Consider the following 19,909-nt stretch of genomic DNA (forward strand, 5'->3'; position numbering starts at 1 on the left):
GCCGGTGCCGACCCCGCTCCCGGCCCGGCCCGCGGAGCAGCGGCGGCTGCGCGGGGGCGGCCCCGGGCCCGCCCGCCGGGGCGGGGGCAGCGGCGGCCCCGGGAGCCCGGCCCCGCTCCTCAGGCTGCGCTCCCCCGGCCTTGCTCCCCCGGCCCCGCTCCTCCAGCCCCGGGAGCCCGGCCTTGCTCCTCCGGCCCCGCAGTCCCGGTCCCCGGAGCCCGGCCCCGCTCCTTAGGCCCGCGGCCCCGCTCCTCCGGCCCCGCTGTCCCGGTCCCCGGAGCCCGGCCCCGCTCCTCAGGCTGCGCTCCCCCGGCCCTGGGAGCCCGGCCTTGCTCCTCCGGCCCCGCAGTCCCGGTCCCCGGAGCCCGGCCCCGCTCCTTAGGCCCCCGGCCCTGCTCCTCAGGCCCCGCTCCTCAGGCCCCGCTCCTCCGGTCCCATTCCCCCGGCCCTGCTCCCCCGGCCCCGCTCCTCAGATCGCGTTCCTCCGGCCCCGCTCCTCAGGTGCCGTTCCTCCGGCCCCGCTCCTCAGGCTGCGCTCCTCAGGCCCCGCTCCTCAAATCCCGTTCCCCGACCCTGCTCCCCCGACCCCGCTCCTCAGGCCCCGCTCCTCAAATCCCGTTCCCCGACCCCGCTCCCCCGGCCCCGCTCCTCAGGCCCCGCTCCTCAGGCCCCGCTCCTCAAATCCCGTTCCCCGGCCCCGCTCCCCCGGCCCCGCTCCTCAGGCCCCGCTCCTCAGGTCCCGCTCCCCCGGCCCTGCTCCCCCGGCCCTGCTCCCCCGGCCCCGCTCCTCAGGCCCCGCTCCCCCGGCCCCGCTCCTCAGGCCCCGCTCCCCCGGCCCCGCTCCTCAAATCCCGTTCCCCGGCCCCGCTCCCCCGGCCCCGCTCCCCCGGCCCCGCTCCCCCGGCCCCGCTCCCCCGACCCCGCTCCCCCGGCCCCGCTCCCCCGGCCCCGCTCCCCCGGCCCCGCTCCCCCGCCCCGCTCCCCCGGCCCCGCTCCCCCGGCCCTTCTCCCCCGGCCCCGCTCCTCAGGCCCCGCTCCCCCGGCTGTGCCGGGCCGGGAGAGCTCCTGCCGGCGATGGGATGCTCAGAGGGGGATCAGAGCGGCTGGTGGGGAACGCTCAGGGAATTCCGTGCAAATCCATCGCTCCGAGCCGCGGGTTTATTGGGAATGAGGAGCTGGAGCTCCTCAGGCCACGAGCAAACGCTGCCGTTCCCGGGTTTCCATTTCCCTGGGTCACGGCGGATGCCCCGCTCTGTTCCCTGCTCTCAGTTTTGTCTGGATAAATCCATCGGGATGCGATCACTCACACAGGGAGGGATTCGCAGCCCTCGGGGCTTTGCACTCGCTGGGGTTCGGAGTTTTGGGTCTGAATCGGGAGGTGCATCCTGCCACGGGCAGGGACATTTTCCCAGGATTATCCCAGGTTGCTCCCAGCCCTGTCCAACCTGGCCTTGGACACTTCCAGGGATGTGGCAGCCACAGCCAGGGCCTCCCCACCCTCACAGGGAAGAAAGTCTGAGGCTCCAAACCCCTCCTGGGGGGCTTGGTCCGGGCACGGAGGCTCCACCATGCCTGGGATGGGAGCTCTGTGTGTCACAGCCCGTCCCCGTTCCCTTGGATGTGCACGCTGTGACACGGGATGGGAGCAGGACCATCCCTGGCAGCTGCCGTGTGTTCCACTGAGGAATTCTGGCCTGGGATTCTGCTCCTAACAAAGCTGAGGGGGCTCCCAGAAGCAGCAGAAGGGAGGTTTTGGTCCCTCTCGAGGAGCAGGGGACCCTCCCCACTCCATCCCTGCTCACCCCCCTGGGGTGGCACCTGGGAAAATATCCCTGAAAAGCGGAGGAGATCACCGAGATAACGGAGCCACTTAATCTTACCAGGACCCTGCTTGTCACCCTGTGCTACGTGGCTCTAAGCAGGGCTGGCCACGGCCTGGCTGGTGTCCCCTGGTGTCCCCTGGTGTCCCCCCGGGCTCTCCGGGCTCCGGCTGCTGCTCCATGAATAATGCACGTCCCACAGAGAGCCGCGGCTCCGGTGTCAGGAGTCCGAGTTAAAAATTAACGGGGCTGAGACCGGATCCCCCCCACAGGACAATGGTGCGGCAGACGGGGCCGGGCTGGTGTCCCCTTACTGCCCGTGGCTCGTGTGGCTCGTGTCACCAGCAGCCAGGGAGGTGACAGGTGTGTGACGAGGCCGGTGATGGTGTCCCCAAAACCTGGGGTGAGGGTCCCGCGTGTGCTGTGGTGATGGGAGCTGCTGGTTCTGGCTTAAAAATCCCAAAGTGAGCCAAACCCAGCCCAACCCAGTCCAGCTGAACCCACCTGAGTCCAGTCTAACCCAACCCAGCCCAGCTGAACCCAACTGAGTCCAGTCTAACCCAACCCAGCTGAACCCAACTGAGGTGAGTCCAGTCTAACCCAACCCAGCCCAGCTGAACCCAACTGAGTCCAGTCTAACCCAACCCAGCCAGCTGAACCCAACTGAGTCCAGTCTAACCCAACCCAGCCCAGCCCAGCTGAACCCAACTGAGGTGAGTCCACTCTAACCCAGCCCAGCCCAGCTGAACCCAACTGAGTCCAGTCTAACCCAACCCAGCCCAGCTGAACCCAACTGAGTCCAGTCTAACCCAACCCAGCCCAGCTGAACCCAACTGAGGTGAGTCCAGTCTAACCCAACCCAGCCCAGCTGAACCCAACTGAGTCCAGTCTAACCCAACCCAGCCCAGCCCAGCTGAACCCAACTGAGTCCAGTCTAACCCAACCCAGCCCAGCTGAACCCAACTGAGTCCAGTCTAACCCAACTCAGCCCAGCTGAACCCAACTGAGGTGAGTCCAGTCTAACCCAACCCAGCTCAGCTGAACCCAACTGAGTCCAGTCTAACCCAACCCAGCTCAGCTGAACCCAACTGAGTCCAGTCTAACCCAACCCAGCCCAGCTGAACCCAACTGAGGTGAGTCCAGTCTAACCCAACCCAGCCCAGCTGAACCCAACTGAGTCCAGTCTAACCCAACCCAGCCCAGCCCAGCTGAACCCAACTGAGGTAAGTCCAGTCTAACCCAACCCAGCCCAGCTGAACCCAACTGAGTCCAGTCTAACCCAACCCAGCCCAGCCCAGCTGAACCCAACTGAGGTAAGTCCAGTCTAACCCAACCCAGCCCAGCCCAACTAAATCCAGCCCAGCCAGCTCAGCTCAACCCAGCCCAGCTGAACCTGGCCCAGCCCAATCCAACTGAACAAATTCCAACCCAACCCAACCCAACCCAACCCAACCCATCCCAATCTCGCTCTCCACACTCCCTGACAGGAGGGGGCAGCCAGGGAGGGTCAGGCTCAGCTCCCAGGATTCGAGGATGTTTTCTATAACCGCACCAGCTGAGGTTTAGGTTGGATTTAGGTTGGACACCTGGAGGAATTTCTCCATAGAACGGGTGGTCAGGTGTCGCACTACGGCACGAAATAACTCACAGAAGCAGGCTAGATGTAAAAGGAAAGAAAAAGGACTTTAAAAAGCAAAGTTTATTTTTTTAACTCTACCGTATATACAATAATAAAAGCGGCAGTGGATCGGAGGGTGAAACTGCCACCTCTCTAAGCACACTGGTCAAACCAACAGCCCATCAGTTCTCTCTGCCTACAGAAAAAGAATGCAAAACGACCATTATTTACATGAACAGTGTGAGAAAAATCAGTTAAAATATGTAAGTGTCAGAAAGTGTAAAAAACTTTTAGAAAATCTTTAAAACTCTCAGAAGAACAGGGTGACAGGCACTGGCAGGGGCTGCCCAGGAGGTTTGGAGTGCCCATCCCTGCAGGTGCCCAGGGAAGGGCTGGCCGTGGTGCTGGGGACACGGTGGGGGTCAGGCACAGCTGGGACTCGGTGACCTCGGAGGTATTTTCCAACCCCGGTGATCGTGCAGTGGAAATGAGGATGAAAAGCGGAGCTGGTGACACGAGCAGCTGTGTTACTGTGTTTTGGGGACACACTCGGCCGTGCCCTGGCGGTGCTGCTGATGCCTTAAGTTTCAGCTTTCCTATTTTCCAGATTCTGTACCGCACTGGTGTGTAAACTCTGAACTCCACACAGAGTGTCAGCAGTTCTCCTCACAGCTCAGTCACACACAACAACCCTTCTCCAGCCCCAGAACCACGGACACCGCTGCAGCTTCAGCCCCAAAAAGCGCAAACAGCGAATTAAGGAGAGCAACCTGGCAGGATGGGACTGCACAACCTGGAGCTGCAGTTGGACGATGAACCCCAATACGGAAATGGACCAAAACTTACAAAACTCATGGCCTGGAACCCAGCTTGGGTGTAGCCACGGCCGGGCTCTTGTCCCGCCCAAGCTGTACCCGTGGAGGGATTCAATAAATCCATGTTTATTCCTTTAGCTCTGCCCAGCTCTGTTCCAGGCGCCACCTCCTCGGCCTGGAGCGCCTTTCCAGGCGGCACCGCGGAACGGCCGGGCCGCGCCGCCGCTGCCGGCCGGCCCCGCTGCGGCGGGCGGGCGCTGCCGAGCGGTTCCGGGGCGGAGCGCGGCGGTGCCGGCCGGGCCCGCGCTCCGGGCGGCGGCGGCGGCGGCGGCGGCGGGGGGGGAGCCGCGCCTTGCCTGCCGCGACCGCGACCGCGACCGGGGCAGGGGCGGCGAGCCCCGGGGCGGCCGCATGTGCGCCCCGCGGGGCGCCGCGCCAGGACGGAGCGGGCCGGGGCAGAGCCGGGCCGGCCCGAGCGGGGCCGTTGCGGGCGGCGGGGCCGCGCGGAGGCGGAGGCGGCCATGGAGGGGCTGGCGGGGTACGTGTACAAGGCGGCCAGCGAGGGCCGCGTGCTGACGCTGGCCGCGCTGCTGCTGAACCGCTCCGAGAGCGACATCAAGTACCTGCTGGGCTACGTGAGCCAGCACGGCGGGCAGCGCTCCACGCCGCTCATCATCGCCGCCCGCAACGGGCACGCCAAGGTGGTGCGGCTGCTGCTCGAGCATTACCGCGTCCACACGCAGCAGACCGGCACCGTCCGCTTCGATGGGTACGTGAGGCCCGGCCGGCACGGCGCCGGGCGCGGCCCGGGCTGAGGGGGAGAGCGGGGCGGGCAGGGCCGTGCGGGCCTCGGGCGGCTCCCGCTGTCGCGGGGCTCGGCGGGGCTCGGGAGCGTTCTCCAGCGCGGAGTGTTCCGTGAGCCGATGGTGCCGCTGCGGCCCGGGCAGCTCTGCGCTCCGCGGCGTGGTGGTGGGTTCTTTTCAGCGCCGGCTCTGCTGTGGCGTGGTGGTCATTGTGGTCCCAGTTCGCAGCCCCTCATTTGGTGGCCCTCGTGAGCGCTTCCAGCTCGGGATTCTGTGACTTGGTGGTGCTTGTGGGTCTCTTCCAGCTCAGGATTCTCTGACTTGGTGATGCTTGTGGGTCTCTTCCAGCTCAGGATTCTGTGACTTGGTGGTGCTTGTGGGTCTCTTCCAGCTCTCAGGATTCTGTGACTTGGTGGTGCTTGTGTGGCCCTTCCAGCTCAGGCTGTTCCATGACCTGGTGGCCCTTGTGAGCCCTTCCAGCTCAATATTCTGTGACTTGGTGGTGCTTGTGGGTCTCTTCCAGCTCAGGATTCTGTGACTTGGTGGTGCTTGTGGGTCTCTTCCAGTTCAGGATTCTGTGACTTGGTGGTGCTTGTGGGTCTCTTCCAGCTCAATATTCTGTGACTTGGTGGTGCTTGTGGGTCTCTTCCAGCTCAGGATTCTGTGACTTGGTCTTTGTGGGTTCTTTTCAGTTCGGGCTATTTTGTGATCGGGTGCTCCTTCAGTATTCTGTCACTTGATGTCCTTGTGGGCCCTTCCACCTCAGGCTATTCCGTGACCCGATGGTCCTTGTGGGGCCCTTCCAGCTCAGGATTCTGTGACTTGGTGGTGCTTGTGGGTCTCTTCCAGCTCAGGATTCTGTGACTTGGTGGTGCTTGTGGGTCTCTTCCAGCTCAGGATTCTGTGACTTGATGGTCCTTGTGGGTTCTTTCCAGCTCACGTTATTCCCTGACTTGATGGACCCTTGTGGGGCCCTTCCAGCTCTGTGTTCTGCCATTTGATGGCCTTTGTGGGTTCTTTTCAACTCGGGCTATTTTGGGATTTGGTGGTCTTTGTGGTCCCAACTCAGACTATTCCCTGACTTGGTGGTTCTCGTGGGCCCTTCCAGCTCAGTGTTCTGTCAGAGGAAGTCCGGGGAGCCCTTCCAGCTCAGGATTCTGTGACTTGTTGGTGCCTGTGGGCCTCTAACTCAGGCTGGACCTTGTGGATCCCTTCCAGCTCAGGACTCTCTGACTTGGTGCTCCTTGTGGGCTCTTTTCAACTTGGCTCTTTTGTGACTTGGTGGTCCTTTTAGGCCCTGTCCAGCTCAGTGTTCTGTCCCTTGATGTCCTTGTGGACCCCTTCCACCCCAGGCTGTTCTGATTCTGTGCCTTACTGGCCCTTGTGGGCCTCCTGCAGTGTGACTCGATGGCCCTTGGGAGCCCTTCCCAACCCAGGTTATTCTGTGACCTGGTGGTGCTTGCGTGTCCCTTCCACCTCGGATTATTCCATCACCTGGTGGCCCTGCTAGGCCCTTCCAGCCCAGGTTATTCTGTGACCTGGTGGTGCTTGCGTGTCCCTTCCACCTCGGATTATTCCATCACCTGGTGGCCCTGCTAGGCCCTTCCAGCCCAGGTTATTCTGGGCTTCGATGGCCCTGGTGGGTCCCTTCCAAGGCTGTTCCGTGGTCTGTGACCGCTTCCCTGCCCGCTGTGGGCCTCAGCAGAGCTCCCGGGAGGATCTGTTCTCTGATTTTCCCAGGCACAGCGGCCAGGCTGGCAGTGCCCAGGGCTCTCCTTGCTGCTGTTTTTACAAGTGAATTCCTGACATCCCCACCTAAACGTCACGGGGGTGTTGGAGGCCACAATGAGGTCACCATTCGGTGATTTTCTGGCAGAAATGCCTGTGTGGTTGGAGATCCCACCTGATGCTTTATGAGCCATAAATGCCTTTTCCATTTAGGAATTCCCCATGTGGACAGGATAATATTCACAGCCCAGAGAGCTTCTGCTGGGCCAGAGTGGCCTTTTTGGGACATTTTTGGCGCTGCAGGTGACAGTGCCATCGGGAAGGGTTCTCATACCACTCAGTTTTCTCACACAGAACCACTTCCCTGTGTGGTTTGATTTTTGTTCCTTCCTTTTCCCTTCCAGCTGGGTTTAGTTATTTAATGTTTGTTGGGGTTTTTTTTTTTTTTTTTTTTTTTTTTTTGTTTTTGTTTTTGTTTGGTTTGGTGGTTTGTTTTTTTTTTTTTTGGTGTTTTTTGTTTCTTGTTTTTTTTTTCTTTTTTTTCCCCCCAGTCAGAAGCAGGTTGAGAATTCCTGGGGTGAGAATTCCTGGAGGAGGGACCTCCTGACAGACAGCAGATGCTGGATTTTTTGCCTGGCTGGGGTGGGGATGTTTTCCAGAGGCTGTGCCTGGCACGGAGTGAAGGAGGAGTTGTGGGAGGCACAGTGGATGCAGAGAGAGGAGCAGAGCCCATGTGATCCCCAGGGATTGTTGTTCCCCAGATAAGGTGGCTCAGCAGCTCCTCTCCCTTGGGCTTTCCACTCGGAACCTCAAAACACCAACAAATCACCTCGCGTTCATAAAAAATCCCCCCTCCTGACTCTCCTCCTGCCTCGATACAGAAATATTTTAATTTTTTACAGCATCAGGAACTTCTCAGTGGGAATTCTTTCTGAGATCTTAAGAGCCTGTGGAGGTGTTGGATTTACAGACAGTTGCTGTGGAGCTGCAAGGGCTTCACCAAATAATTAAAAAACTCTCTGAAAGTGAAATTTAAGCTGATCTTACCGTATTTTAACTTTGGGGAGCGTGGCTTTTTGAAAATACGTGTCCTTCCTGTGTGTTTGGGATGTGCCTTGAGGGTGTGTGAATCCTGCCTGTTTCTTCATTTAAATCCTTCAGAAACCAGGGAACGGGAAAGACAAATCCTTTCTTTTGTGGGCTGGGTTTAAGGGACTGAAAACAGCTCAAAAAGAAGGCTCTGTCCCCTCATTTCCCAATTATTCAGGGCCACCATGTGACACAGATCCGTGGAGCAGCCCAGCTCAGAACTTCTGCTTTTTTGGGTTTTATTTTCTCCCCGAGGTTCCGTTTGTGTCACCGGGTTGCCGGGCTGGTTCAGGGCACGAGATCTCGAACAGGGAAGTGCTGGGGAACTGCAGCTCAGGGAGAGGGGCCAGGGGAAGTGATCGGAAATTTTGAAGCCAGTTTTGCTGCCGGGGCTGTTGCAGGTGTCTAAATCTGATTTTTTTTTATGTCAAAATATCCACCTTAAGGTTTTTCTTGGTCTTCAGCGTGTCACTTTGTGGCACTGAAGGGATAATTTTAGAACTCTTCTTGCCAGACCTCTCTAAACTGAGGCTGGAGTTTGTGAGTGGGACCTTCAAGGTGGCCAAACCCCTTTGGCCGCCTTGAAGCTCCAACTTCCAACGCTCCGTGTGCTCCGTTGGCCTCATTCCTTGGCCGTGGCGATCCCGGTGAGTTCCTTGAAATCCGGGGGTGGGCTGGCTGTAAAATCCCCGTTGATGGCTGGGTGCGGGATGCTTTTGGAAGAGCGTCATCCTAATTCCCTCTCCGTGTCCTCCCGTCCCCAGCTTCGTCATCGACGGGGCCACCGCGCTGTGGTGCGCGGCCGGGGCCGGCCACTTCGAGGTGGTCAAGCTGCTGGTGAGCCACGGCGCCAACGTCAACCACACCACGGTGACCAACTCGACGCCGCTGCGGGCGGCCTGCTTCGATGGCCGGCTGGACATCGTCAAGTACCTGGTGGAGAACAACGCCAACATCAGCATCGCCAACAAGTACGACAACACCTGCCTGATGATCGCGGCCTACAAGGGCCACACGGACGTGGTGCGGTACCTCCTGGAGCAGCACGCCGACCCCAACGCCAAGGCCCACTGCGGGGCCACCGCCCTGCACTTCGCCGCCGAGGCCGGCCACCTGGAGATCGTCAGGGAGCTGGTCAAGTGGAAGGCGGCCATGATGGTCAACGGCCACGGCATGACGCCGCTCAAAGTGGCCGCCGAGAGCTGCAAGGCCGACGTGGTGGAGCTGCTGCTGGCTCACGCCGACTGCGACAGGAGGAGCAGGATCGAAGCTCTGGAGCTGCTGGGGGCCTCGTTTGCCAACGACAGGGAGAACTACGACATCTTGAAGACTTACCACTATTTATATTTAGCCATGCTGGAGAGGTACCGCGACAGCGAGAACGTCATCGAGAAGGAGGTGCTTCCCCAGATCGAGGCTTACGGGAACAGGTCGGAATGCAGGACCCCTCAGGAATTAGAGTCCATTAGGCAGGACAGGGATGCCCTTCACATGGAAGGCCTCATAGTGCGGGAGAGAATCCTGGGCTCGGACAATATCGACGTCTCCCACCCCATCATTTACCGGGGCGCGGTCTACGCGGACAACATGGAGTTCGAGCAGTGCATCAAGCTCTGGCTCCACGCCCTGCACCTGCGGCAGAAAGGCAACAGGAACACCCACAAGGACCTGCTGAGGTTCGCTCAGGTCTTCTCCCAGATGATCCACCTGAACGAGCCCGTGAAAGCCAAGGACATCGAGAGCGTCCTGCGCTGCAGCGTGCTGGAGATCGAGCAGGGCATGGCGCGCATCAAGACCACCCCGGACGCCGACATCCACACGGCCATGGACAACTACGAGTGCAACATCTTCACCTTCCTCTACCTGGTGTGCATCTCCACCAAGACGCAGTGCAGCGAGGACGACCAGTCCCGCATCAACAAGCAGATCTACAACCTGATCCACCTGGACCCGCGCACGCGCGACGGCTCCAGCCTGCTGCACCACGCCGTCAACTCCGGCACGCCCGTGGACGACTTCCACACCAACGACGTGTGCAGCTTCCCCAACGCCCTGGTCACCAAGCTGCTGCTGGACTGCGGCGCCGACGTCAACGCCGTGGACAACGAGGGGAACAGCCCTCTGCACATCATCGTGCAGTACCACCGGCCCATCAGCGACTTCTTGACGTTGCACTCCATCATCATCAGCCTGGTGGAGGCCGGCGCCCACACGGACATGACCAACAAGCAGAAGAAAACCCCTCTGGATAAAAGTACCACCGGGGTGTCCGAAATCCTCCTTAAAACTCAAATGAAGCTGAGTCTCAAGTGCCTGGCTGCCCGCGCCGTGCGGATCTACAACATCAGCTACCAAAACCAGATCCCCAGAACTCTGGAGGAGTTTGTCCAGTTCCACTAGGCCGTGTCCAACCCTTTGTGGTGGTGCTATCCCGGGACGACACCAGACAGCAGAATGCACCCGTGTCCATGAAGCTGTTTTTCTCCATTCCTTTGGTTTTGGGTTCCTCTGGATTCCGTCTGCGGCCTCAGTTCTCGGGTGGAGATGGTGGTGGAGGGCGGGGGGCAGGAAAAGCCACATCGTTGTCCTGTAGTTGAATCCGATGTTTGAGATTTTGGTCCTTTTTTTGATTTAAAGAATCCCTTCGTTAGCTCTTGGTTTTCTAAACGACACGAGAAGAGTCCCCCAGGTAACTCCTGTCGAACGTTTTGTGTCCGAGACGATTCGCAGAATTGGATTTTAAACTCCTCGCAGTGAGGTGGGAGAAGAAGAATTGGGAATTCTGTGGTAGTTGGGTTAAAAGTGGAGTGTCCACCCCCGGAGCAGAGCGTTGCTCTCATACCTCACCGTGCTTTTATGCCTTTCAGCTCGTGCTGAAGACGTTGGTAACGTTTTAAAAAGTTGTGTTTTAAATCAAAATTTACAGCTACAGACGTGAGGGATGCCCTGTTAGGAAATGCAGGTGGAAATTCAGCTCTTGAGGGGCTGAATTCCATTTTCAAGCTCTTCACCGACACTGCTCCAGTAAGTATTGAATAACCTTTGGACAAAAACCCACTTCCACGCCGACCGAAAATAACCGGAATCATCGTTTCTTTTTCCGTAGCTCCGTCGCTCCTTTCCAAACATCATGCATGGATCCCTAGAAACTGGGTAGGGAATTTGTGTTTGTGTGTGTCCCAGCATTTCAAACTGCTTTGAACTTGGGTTTTTTTTTCTGTTGTTTCGACGCTCAACACGCACCTTTTTTTTTTTTTTTTTTTTTTTTTTTGACTCAAAGTCTGTCCAGCTGCACTCTTGGATTCCAGATGCTGTATCTTCCTAACGGAGCCGTCTGCCGCCAAAGAGAGTCTTCCTTGAACCTGGCTTTTCCAAGAAGCGTTGGAGTCTGTGCCTCCCTGAATTGGGCTAGAGGATTTTTCATGGTTTTTACTCCTTCCAGTAGGAAAAAAAATCTCTTCTTAAAACTGATTTTTACGAAAAAAAAAAAAAAAAAAAATTTCTCCTCTCGTCAGCCTCTTTGCTGATGAGCGAGTGATTGTACGGGGACGTTGTCGCTTGAGAGCTTTGGGAGAAGTGGCAGATGCTCCGACAGGAAAATGTCACTTGTTGGGACAAGGCTCCTGAACCCTCTGTTCCTTTCCCACGCAGCTTTTTAACCGTCAGGATGAACGAATGTTCCGTGGGTTTTTTTTTTTTTTAAAAACAATCCAGGTAGAACTTTCAGGCGAGATTTGGGGCACACGTTTCTATTTGTATGACAAAGAAATAAACATTGAATGTGGAATTACCTTGGAATTCCTGGGTTTTTTTTTTTGTCCAGGGTTTGTGTCCTTGGAGGGAAAAGCTTTAGGGTCGGGTTTGGGTTCTCCAGAGAAGCTGTGGCTGCCACATCCCTGGAATTGTCCAGGGCCAGGTTGGAGCAGCCTGGGAGAGGGGAAGGTGTCATTTTCCTGAGGAGAGAATTCCAAAGCAGCAAGGAAATTCCTGGCAGTTGATTCCAGGGCTGAGCACTGGGGGTTGTGTCCTTGGAGGGAAAACCTTTAGGATCAGGTTTAGGATCTCCAGAGGAGCTGAGACTTCCACATCCCTGGAATTGTCCAAGGCCAGGTTGGAGCAGCCTGGGAGAGGGGAAGGTGTCATTTTCCTGAGGAGAGGGTTCCAGAGTAACAATAAAAATTCCTGGGTGTTGATTCCAAAATACTTCCAAGCGGGGGAAAGCCTTTGCTGCGGAAAAGCTGCTCCTGCCTCCGGCGCATTCCCGGTCGTTATCCTGCTTCCCAGTGAATTCCTGCTGCCTGCTGTCATGGAATGCTGTCCTGCCACCTCCCCCGTGTCACCAAGAGCTCTTGGCAAAGGATAGGGAATACCTGTGGGTGCAGCCTTGGGAATGCTGGGATCTTCTCCGGGGTCTGGAATTTTCCTTCCAAGCATTAAACGCTGTGAGGTTGCCCTTGCTCTCCCTTGTTATTTGAAGCCCCTGATAAAATTCCTCGGAGCCTCCAGGTGCTGTTTTCCCTGGAAAAGCACGGAGTGAGATCCCGGGAGGAGCCGGGTGCTGCCGGGGGTTGGGATGTTGTTGATGGAGCGGGATCAGCTCTGGGAGAGGCAGAAATAAACCCGGCCTAGAAATAAACCCGGAGCTGAGGCAGGCCTTGGAATGCTGATCCCGATGTCCCGAGGGATCCGGAGGGACGGAGCCACCCAGGGATTGGGGACAATCCAACCCCACCCAGGAATTGGGGACAGCCACCTCCAACCCCGCCCTGGCTGCTGCTCCTGGGAATCCGGGATTCCCGATGATTCCTTGGGAATGGCTGGGGAGGGGAACAGGAGTGGGGCAGGAGCATCCTGAGAAATCCCCGGAAATGTGGGAATTGTGTCCCGGAGTGTTCCCAGGGCTCCGTGGGAAGGGAAGGGCAGCGGGCACTGGGAGGGGCTGGGGGTGGGCAAGGAGGGTGGAAATTCATAGATTTAATTTATATATACATTAAAAAATCAATGTATCTATTATATATATATAATATATATATATATATACACATACATGAGTATTTTTATATATATAAATATATAAGTGTATATATGGCAATGTATATATATAAATAAATTAATATATATTAAAAATATATCAATGTATTTATATATATATAATATATCTCTGTATTTATATATATATATTTTTATATAAATATACTATATAATATATATATATAAATATACTATATATTTATATATATATATTTAAAAAAAATATATATGTAATATGTCAGTGTATTTTTATATATATAAATATATCAGTGTATGTATAAAATATATCAATGTATTTATATATAAATAAAATATATCCATGTATTTATATATATAAATATATCTGTGTATTTATATATATGTCAATGTATATATATAAAATAAATAAGTGAATATATAAAATATATGCATGTATTTTTATATATAAATATAAGTAATATATAAAAACAATATATATTTATATACCTTTGTATATATATGATATGAACATATATATTATAGACATATTCTATACATATAAATATAAATTATATGTATATTTATAGATATATAATATACGTTACATATACACATATCTACATATATATGTTATGTACGAATATCATATCATATCATATCATATCATATCATATCATATCATATCATATCATATTATTGTATCTATAATATGTATATTATCTATATTATATATTATATATATTACACATATAATATCTATTATATATATATAATTTAGCAATAGACCTAATATAAATATTATATAAGATTTAATAGATATATAATATATACATATATAGTTTTTATATATAAATATGTATATAAATTAATCATAAATATATATATACATATTATATATATATATAAAATATATGTATAAAATACATATATTTCTATAAAATATATATAAATAGCTAATTATATACATTGATATATATATTTATATATATACACATGCACAAATACATATATACACATACACATATAAGTGCATGCATACGTATATATCTCTATATATATATAATATATATTTTTTTATATATCTATATATATATACATATATATAAAATATATTTTATATCCATCTATATCAATATATATATATGTGTGTGTGTATATATGTTTGTGTATATATATATATATATATAAAAAAGCAATCCTGCCCCATATATATACATATGTATATCCTGCCCCTACCTATAGATATGTATATATATATTTATTTTTTTATATATTAAAAGTCTATTTTATGTATATCTATCTGTATTCATATCCATATATCCATATATATATTTATATTTATATATACACACATATGTATATCCTGCCCCTACCTATATATATATATATTTATTTATTTATTTATTTATTAAAAGTATATTTTATGTATATCTATCTATATCCATATACATATATCCATATATATATATTTATATATAAACACATATATATATTTATGTATATATACACACACATACTATATATATACATATATATACATATATACACACACACTATATATACATATATATATATATACACATATATATATACACACACACATATATATATATTGATATAGATGGATATAAAATATATTTTTATATATATGTATACATATATAGATATATATAAAAATATATATTATATATATAGAGATTTATACATATGCATGCACTTATATGTGTATGTATATATATATTTGTGCGTGTGTATATATAGAAATATATATAATATATATAAGACTATGTATATAATTAGCTATATATATTATATATATAAATATGTATTTTATACATATGTTTATATATATTAAATATATGTGTATATATATACATATATACACACATATATATACACATATATACATATATATGTATTTATATACATATATTTTTTATTAATTTATATATATATTTATATATTAAAACTATATATAAATATGCATATATATGCATATACATATACATATACATATACATATACATATACATATACATATACATATACATATACACATATTTATTTATTTGTGTGTGGATAAAAGCAATCCTGAAGGGTCCTGCCCCTTCCTGCCTGCTCTCTGTCTCTTTCCCTGCCGCATTCCCAAATGCTGCGCCAGGGATTTTATGGAATCCCGAGCGCGGGATCCCGATCCTGGGAATGTGGCCGGGATTGAGGATCCTGCGGGATCCGCCGGGGCTGCGCTCGCAGGGTTGGGCTCTCCGGGCATTCCCTGCACCCCGCGCGGACCCCTGAGCTCCCGGTCCGTCAAAAACTGGGAATTGCAGAATTCCCACTCCCGCTCAGGATGGAGCGTCTCATTTGGGAGGTTTTTTTTAAATCCCATTTTATACCGGGTTTGGGCCTCACAAGGGCTTCGCTCGATTTTTCATCCCGTTCAAACATCCTGGGAAAGCCTCGCATCCCGTAGAAATGAAAGATGGGAAAATTCCAGGATCCATCCTCCCCCTGATCCCAGAGCAGCCCCCCTCATAGCCGCAGGAAAAAAGGGAACAGACACCAGGGATTCTTAAAATACCGTATTTTTAATCCTTAAAAAATACCGGGAACAGTATTTCCCGAACCTCATCCTGCATCCAGAAAAATCCGCTTCCCTCTTCTCCATAAAATTAATATTAGCATAAATAATTCCGCTATGCCAAGGGCGCATCCCCGCCCTTAAAAATTCCATGATTTCCATGGCACCAGCTATGTACAGGTATGATACACGTGGGCTCCCCAAACTGCTCTGCTGGGACAAAACTCATCAAACTGCTTTTTTATTCATTTTTAAAACCATTTTAAAATTTTTTCGAAATTATTTCTAAGTTTGGTTTTGTTCTTTTTTTCCCTTCTTTTTTTTTTTTTTTTTTTTTTTTTGGCAGGATTTTTTATTTTTTCCCCCCTTCCCTTTCCTTCCTGTTTTTTAGAAGAATTATGTACAGCTGGACACCGGAGATTTGGCATTTAAGGTGCTTGAAATCACAAGAATTTCATTCAGTGCATTCAGACTAATTAACGCCTCCACTTAATTACTCCTCTTAACGAAGGCAGTTTGAGAGCCGTGGCCAGCAGAGCCCGGGATCTGCGACAGCTCCGCCCCGGGAAGGAGCAATCCAGGGGTTTTTTTTTTGGGATAATATTATTATTTTAAGGAGTTTTCCAGCCCCACATCAGGGACCCCTCATGTTGGTGTCCCCTCGTCCCCGTTGCTGCCACCTCTGAAATCCCAGTTGGAAGCACCTCTGAGGAGATTTTTGGGGAATTTTCCATTGGTTTGAGGTGTTTTTATATGGAATCCCCGTTGAAAGCACCTCTAAGGAGATTTTTGGGAATTTTTGGTTGGTTTGAGGTGTTTTTATATGGAATCCCCGTTGAAAGCACCTCTAAGGAGATTTTTGGGAATTTTTGGTTGGTTTGAGGTGTTTTTATATGGAATCCCCGTTGAAAGCACCTCTGAGGAGATTTTTGGGCAATTTTTGGTTGCTTTGAGGTGTTTTTTATGGAATCCCCGTTGAAAGAACCTCTAAGGAGATTTTTGGGAATTTTTGGTTGCTTTGAGGTGTTTTTTATGGAATCCCAGTTGGAAGCACCTCTAAGGAGATTTTTGGGGAATTTTCCATTGCTTTGAGGTGTTTTTTATGGAATCCCAGTTGGAAGCACCTCTAAGGAGATTTTTGGGGAATTTTCCATTGCTTTGAGGTGTTTTTTATGGAATCCCAGTTGGAAGCACCTCCGAGGAGATTTCTGGGGAATTTTCAGTGGGTTTGAGGGGTTTTTTTTTTATGGCTTTTAAGTGCTGTCCCACAAGGGGTGTTCTCTCATCCTGCTGCAAAGCCAAGCTCAGCCCCCAAATCCCTCGGGATCCCGGGAATCTCCGGAGCTGGGAAGGGGCTCCTGGCCCCGGCAGAGTCACTCCATCCCGTGGGAATTCTGCTCCCGCTCGGCCGCTCGCCGCCGGCTCCCGCTCTTGAAGAACCCGAGCTGTGGGGAGGGAAGAGAAACAAAACCCCGCTGTTATTCCAGGAGCTTTTCATGGGGTGGCAGCTGGAAGTTGGTCCTGGCTATCCATATTTATATGTGGAAAAGGGGATTTTGGAGGTGGTTTCGAGGAATCTTCTTGGATGAGGAGCTCTTGGGGCGCCGGACACGGATCCAGAGGGTTCCTCCACGCGTGGGAATCTCCAGAATTCCCCCAAAATGTGTGGCCTGGGGGCTGCTCACCTTCCAGAGCGCCAGGACCAGCAGGGCCAGGAGCAGGAGACCTCCGAAGGTGCTCCCAAGGATGATCCAGATGGGAATCTGCCATTCCTCGGGCTTGGAGATCTCAAACGTGATCTGGAGGAGAGGAAACGCTGCGGATTCCGGGCAGGAATGGCGGGGAGAAGGGGATAGTGGGAATGCTGAGCAGCCCTTCCTTTGGGAATGCTGCACCAAGGATTTGGCTCAGCTTTCCCTGCGGAATGCGGAGATTCCAGGATCGGAGCTCGATCCTCCAAACCTGGGTCCCTCCCTCCACAGGGATTTTCCCAGTGGGATCAGGGCAGGGTGTGGCAGCATCCCGAAATTCTGGATCCCCCCCATCCCAGGGCTGACCTGGCGGCTGGGATCCTCCTCCCGGAAAACGAAGGGGCTCCGGAAGCGCCGCTGGAGCGCGGCGATCGTGGTGAGCTTCAGTGCCTTGAACTTCAGCTGCACGGAGAGGGCTGGGATGAGCATCCCACATGGAAAAGGAGACCCCATTCCCAATGGGATCCATCCCCAGGGACTGGAATGAGCATCCCACATGGAAAAGGAGACCCCATTCCCAATGGGATCCATCCTCAGGGGCTGGGATGAGCATCCCACATGGAAAAGGAGACCCCATTCCCAATGGGATCCATCTCCATGGGCTGGGATGAGCATCCCACATGGAAAAAGAGACCCCATTCCCAATGGGATCCATCCTCAGGGACTGGAATGAGCATCCCACATGGAAAAAGAGACCCCATTCCCAGTGGGATCCATCCCCATGGGCTGGGATGAGCATCCCACATGGAAAAGGAGACCCCATTCCCAATGGGATCCATTCCCATGTGTTGGGATGAGCATCCCACATGGAAAAGGAGATCCCATTCCCAATGGGATCCATCCTCAGGGACTGGAATGAGCATCCCACATGGAAAAAGAGACCCCATTCCCAATGGGATCCATTCCCATGTGTTGGGATGAGCATCCCACATGGAAAAAGAGACCCCATTCCCAATGGGATCCATCCCCATGGGCTGGGATGAGCATCCCACATGGAAAAGGAGATCCCATTCCCAATGGGATCCATCCCCAGGAGCTGGAATTAGCATCCCACATGGAAAAGGAGACCCCATTCCCGATGGGACCCATCCCATCCCCATGGCTTTGTATCCATAGGGATTCTGTTTGCATCTACAGGAGAGGAGGATGCAAGGCAGGGAGTGGGGTGGAATGACGGCAAAAAGAGGTTTTAGATTAATTAAATTTGCATTAATTAATAAATCATGGAATTAAATAATCCATAATGAGGTGCTGTGGATGCAAGATCCGAGAGGATAAGTGGCTTTGGGAACAAAATCCACCCCAGACCTGCCTGAGCTTCCAGGGGAAGGGAAAAACCCCACGTTTTTGGGGTGCAAGGGTTCCTTTCAGGGATTTCTCCCCCAAATCCACATTTCCTGGGGGGCACTCACTGCTTTCAGAGACTTCATCCACAGATTCCCACGCAAGTGCAGGTTCAGCTCCTCGTTGGGGGCCAACTTCACCTCGCAGTCGATGGAAACCACGTCGGAGTTGCTGTGGTTCTGCAAAGGGAAATGTGGGATCACGGCTGGGAAAGGAGGGAAAATCCCCCTGGGATTCATCCCTGGCAGGCACTGAGGCAGGGAGGATCCCACGCGTCCGTCCTCCTGTGCGGCCAAATCCCCACATTTTTAAAATTTTTCCCCCCTTTTTCACCCCAAACGTCCCAATTCTGCTGGGTTTTGTGCTGTTCTTTCCCTCCAAGTTTTCCCTTGGAAAAAAAACGATCCCGATCTTTGTGAGCTGGAGAATCCCCTCGCTCCCCATAAATCCCGAGCTTTAAATTGCGGTGGCTGAGACAAAAAAAAAAAAAAAATAAAACAACTGAAGGGCTTAAAATCCCCCTAAAAATTCCAGCGTCCACATGCCCCTCTCATGTCCATGGGCCATCCCTATTCCAGGTTTTTCCCTGTTTTGGGATATCCTGGAGCCAGGATTGGCCCCGTGCAGGCGAGTACCAGGTGTGGGGTGCGGGACAGGTCCTCCTCCGCCGGGGTTCTCCGGTAGTCAGTGGTGTTCCCCGAGATGCTGCAGGTCGTGTTTTCCTGTGGGAGAAGCCGATGGAATTCCAGCATGGATAACAGGGATTGTGGCAGTGGCTTCCCTGTGCCCCCATCCCGATGGAATTGGGGATCCCCAGCACCTCCCAGGATTTGCTGGAGCTGGGATTGAGTGTGGCTCGCTGTGGGATGTGGCTGGAGGGCCAGCCCTAAATCCCATCCTAAACTGGGCTGGAATCGCATCCTAAACCGGGTTGGAATCCCATCCTAAACCAGGTTGGAATCCCATCCTAAACCAGGTTGGAATCCCATCCTAAATTGGGACAGAATCCCACCCTAAACCAGGCTGGAATCCCATCCAAAATTGGGACAGAATCCCATCCTAAATGAGGCTGAAATCCCGTCCTAAACTGGGACAGAATGCCATCCTAAAATGGGCTAGAATCCCATCCTAAACCAGGCTGGAATCTGACCCTAAACTGGGCTGGAATCCCGTCCTAAACCAGGCTGGAATCTGACCCTAAACTGTGCTGGAATCCTGTCCAAAACTGGGACAGAATCCCATCCTAAATCAGGCTGGAATCCCACCCTAAACTGTGCTGGAATCCCATCCTAAACCGTGCTGGAATCCCACCCTAAACCGTGCTGGAATCCCATCCTAAACCGTGCTGGAATCCCATCCTAAACTGTGCTG

General features: G+C 51.8%; 2 protein-coding genes and 2 long non-coding RNA genes across 7 annotated transcripts in view; 2 read left to right on the forward strand and 2 right to left on the reverse strand.

Annotated features, from left to right (window-relative positions):
- The first annotated feature begins 81 nt into the window (after positions 1 to 81).
- Positions 82 to 4,390, forward strand: LOC128794736 (uncharacterized). Its single transcript, XR_008433245.1, has 2 exons — positions 82 to 3,133; positions 4,046 to 4,390. It is a non-coding gene; the product is annotated as an uncharacterized LOC128794736 (long non-coding RNA).
- LOC128794737 (uncharacterized) lies at positions 3,485 to 4,369 on the reverse strand. Its single transcript, XR_008433246.1, has 2 exons — positions 4,285 to 4,369; positions 3,485 to 3,634 (listed from the first exon to the last, which is right to left on the reverse strand). It is a non-coding gene; the product is annotated as an uncharacterized LOC128794737 (long non-coding RNA).
- Positions 4,391 to 4,679: 289 nt separating the features above from the next.
- Positions 4,680 to 11,663, forward strand: FEM1B (fem-1 homolog B). Of its 3 annotated transcripts, XR_008433270.1 has the most exons (4): positions 4,680 to 5,022; positions 8,638 to 10,897; positions 10,980 to 11,026; positions 11,154 to 11,663. XR_008433270.1 is itself a non-coding variant. In XM_053955015.1 (2 exons), the coding sequence occupies exons 1-2, from the start codon at positions 4,775 to 4,777 to the stop codon at positions 10,271 to 10,273; spliced, it is 1,884 nt and encodes a 627-aa protein (XP_053810990.1). In that variant the 5' UTR covers positions 4,680 to 4,774; the 3' UTR covers positions 10,274 to 11,146. The 3 variants fall into 3 exon arrangements, 1 of the variants encoding a protein (XP_053810990.1); XR_008433269.1 differs by having other exon boundaries at positions 8,638 to 11,026; XM_053955015.1 differs by lacking the exon at positions 11,154 to 11,663 and having other exon boundaries at positions 8,638 to 11,146.
- A 4,128-nt stretch (positions 11,664 to 15,791) lies between these two features.
- ITGA11 (integrin subunit alpha 11) overlaps positions 15,792 to 19,909 on the reverse strand; it is a 41,061-nt gene continuing 36,943 nt past the window's right edge. For both annotated transcript variants that reach the window (XM_053955032.1, XM_053955031.1), the window contains 5 exons: positions 19,174 to 19,260; positions 18,607 to 18,717; positions 17,501 to 17,596; positions 17,129 to 17,242; positions 15,792 to 16,888 (listed from right to left, as the gene is read on the reverse strand). In XM_053955032.1, the coding sequence (XP_053811007.1) occupies positions 16,817 to 16,888; positions 17,129 to 17,242; positions 17,501 to 17,596; positions 18,607 to 18,717; positions 19,174 to 19,260 (480 nt within the window). In that variant the 3' untranslated portion in view covers positions 15,792 to 16,816. The remainder of the gene's footprint in view (positions 16,889 to 17,128; positions 17,243 to 17,500; positions 17,597 to 18,606; positions 18,718 to 19,173; positions 19,261 to 19,909) is intronic.

This window comes from Vidua chalybeata, chromosome 13, assembly GCF_026979565.1.
Source record: "Vidua chalybeata isolate OUT-0048 chromosome 13, bVidCha1 merged haplotype, whole genome shotgun sequence".
NCBI lineage: Eukaryota > Metazoa > Chordata > Aves > Passeriformes > Viduidae > Vidua > Vidua chalybeata.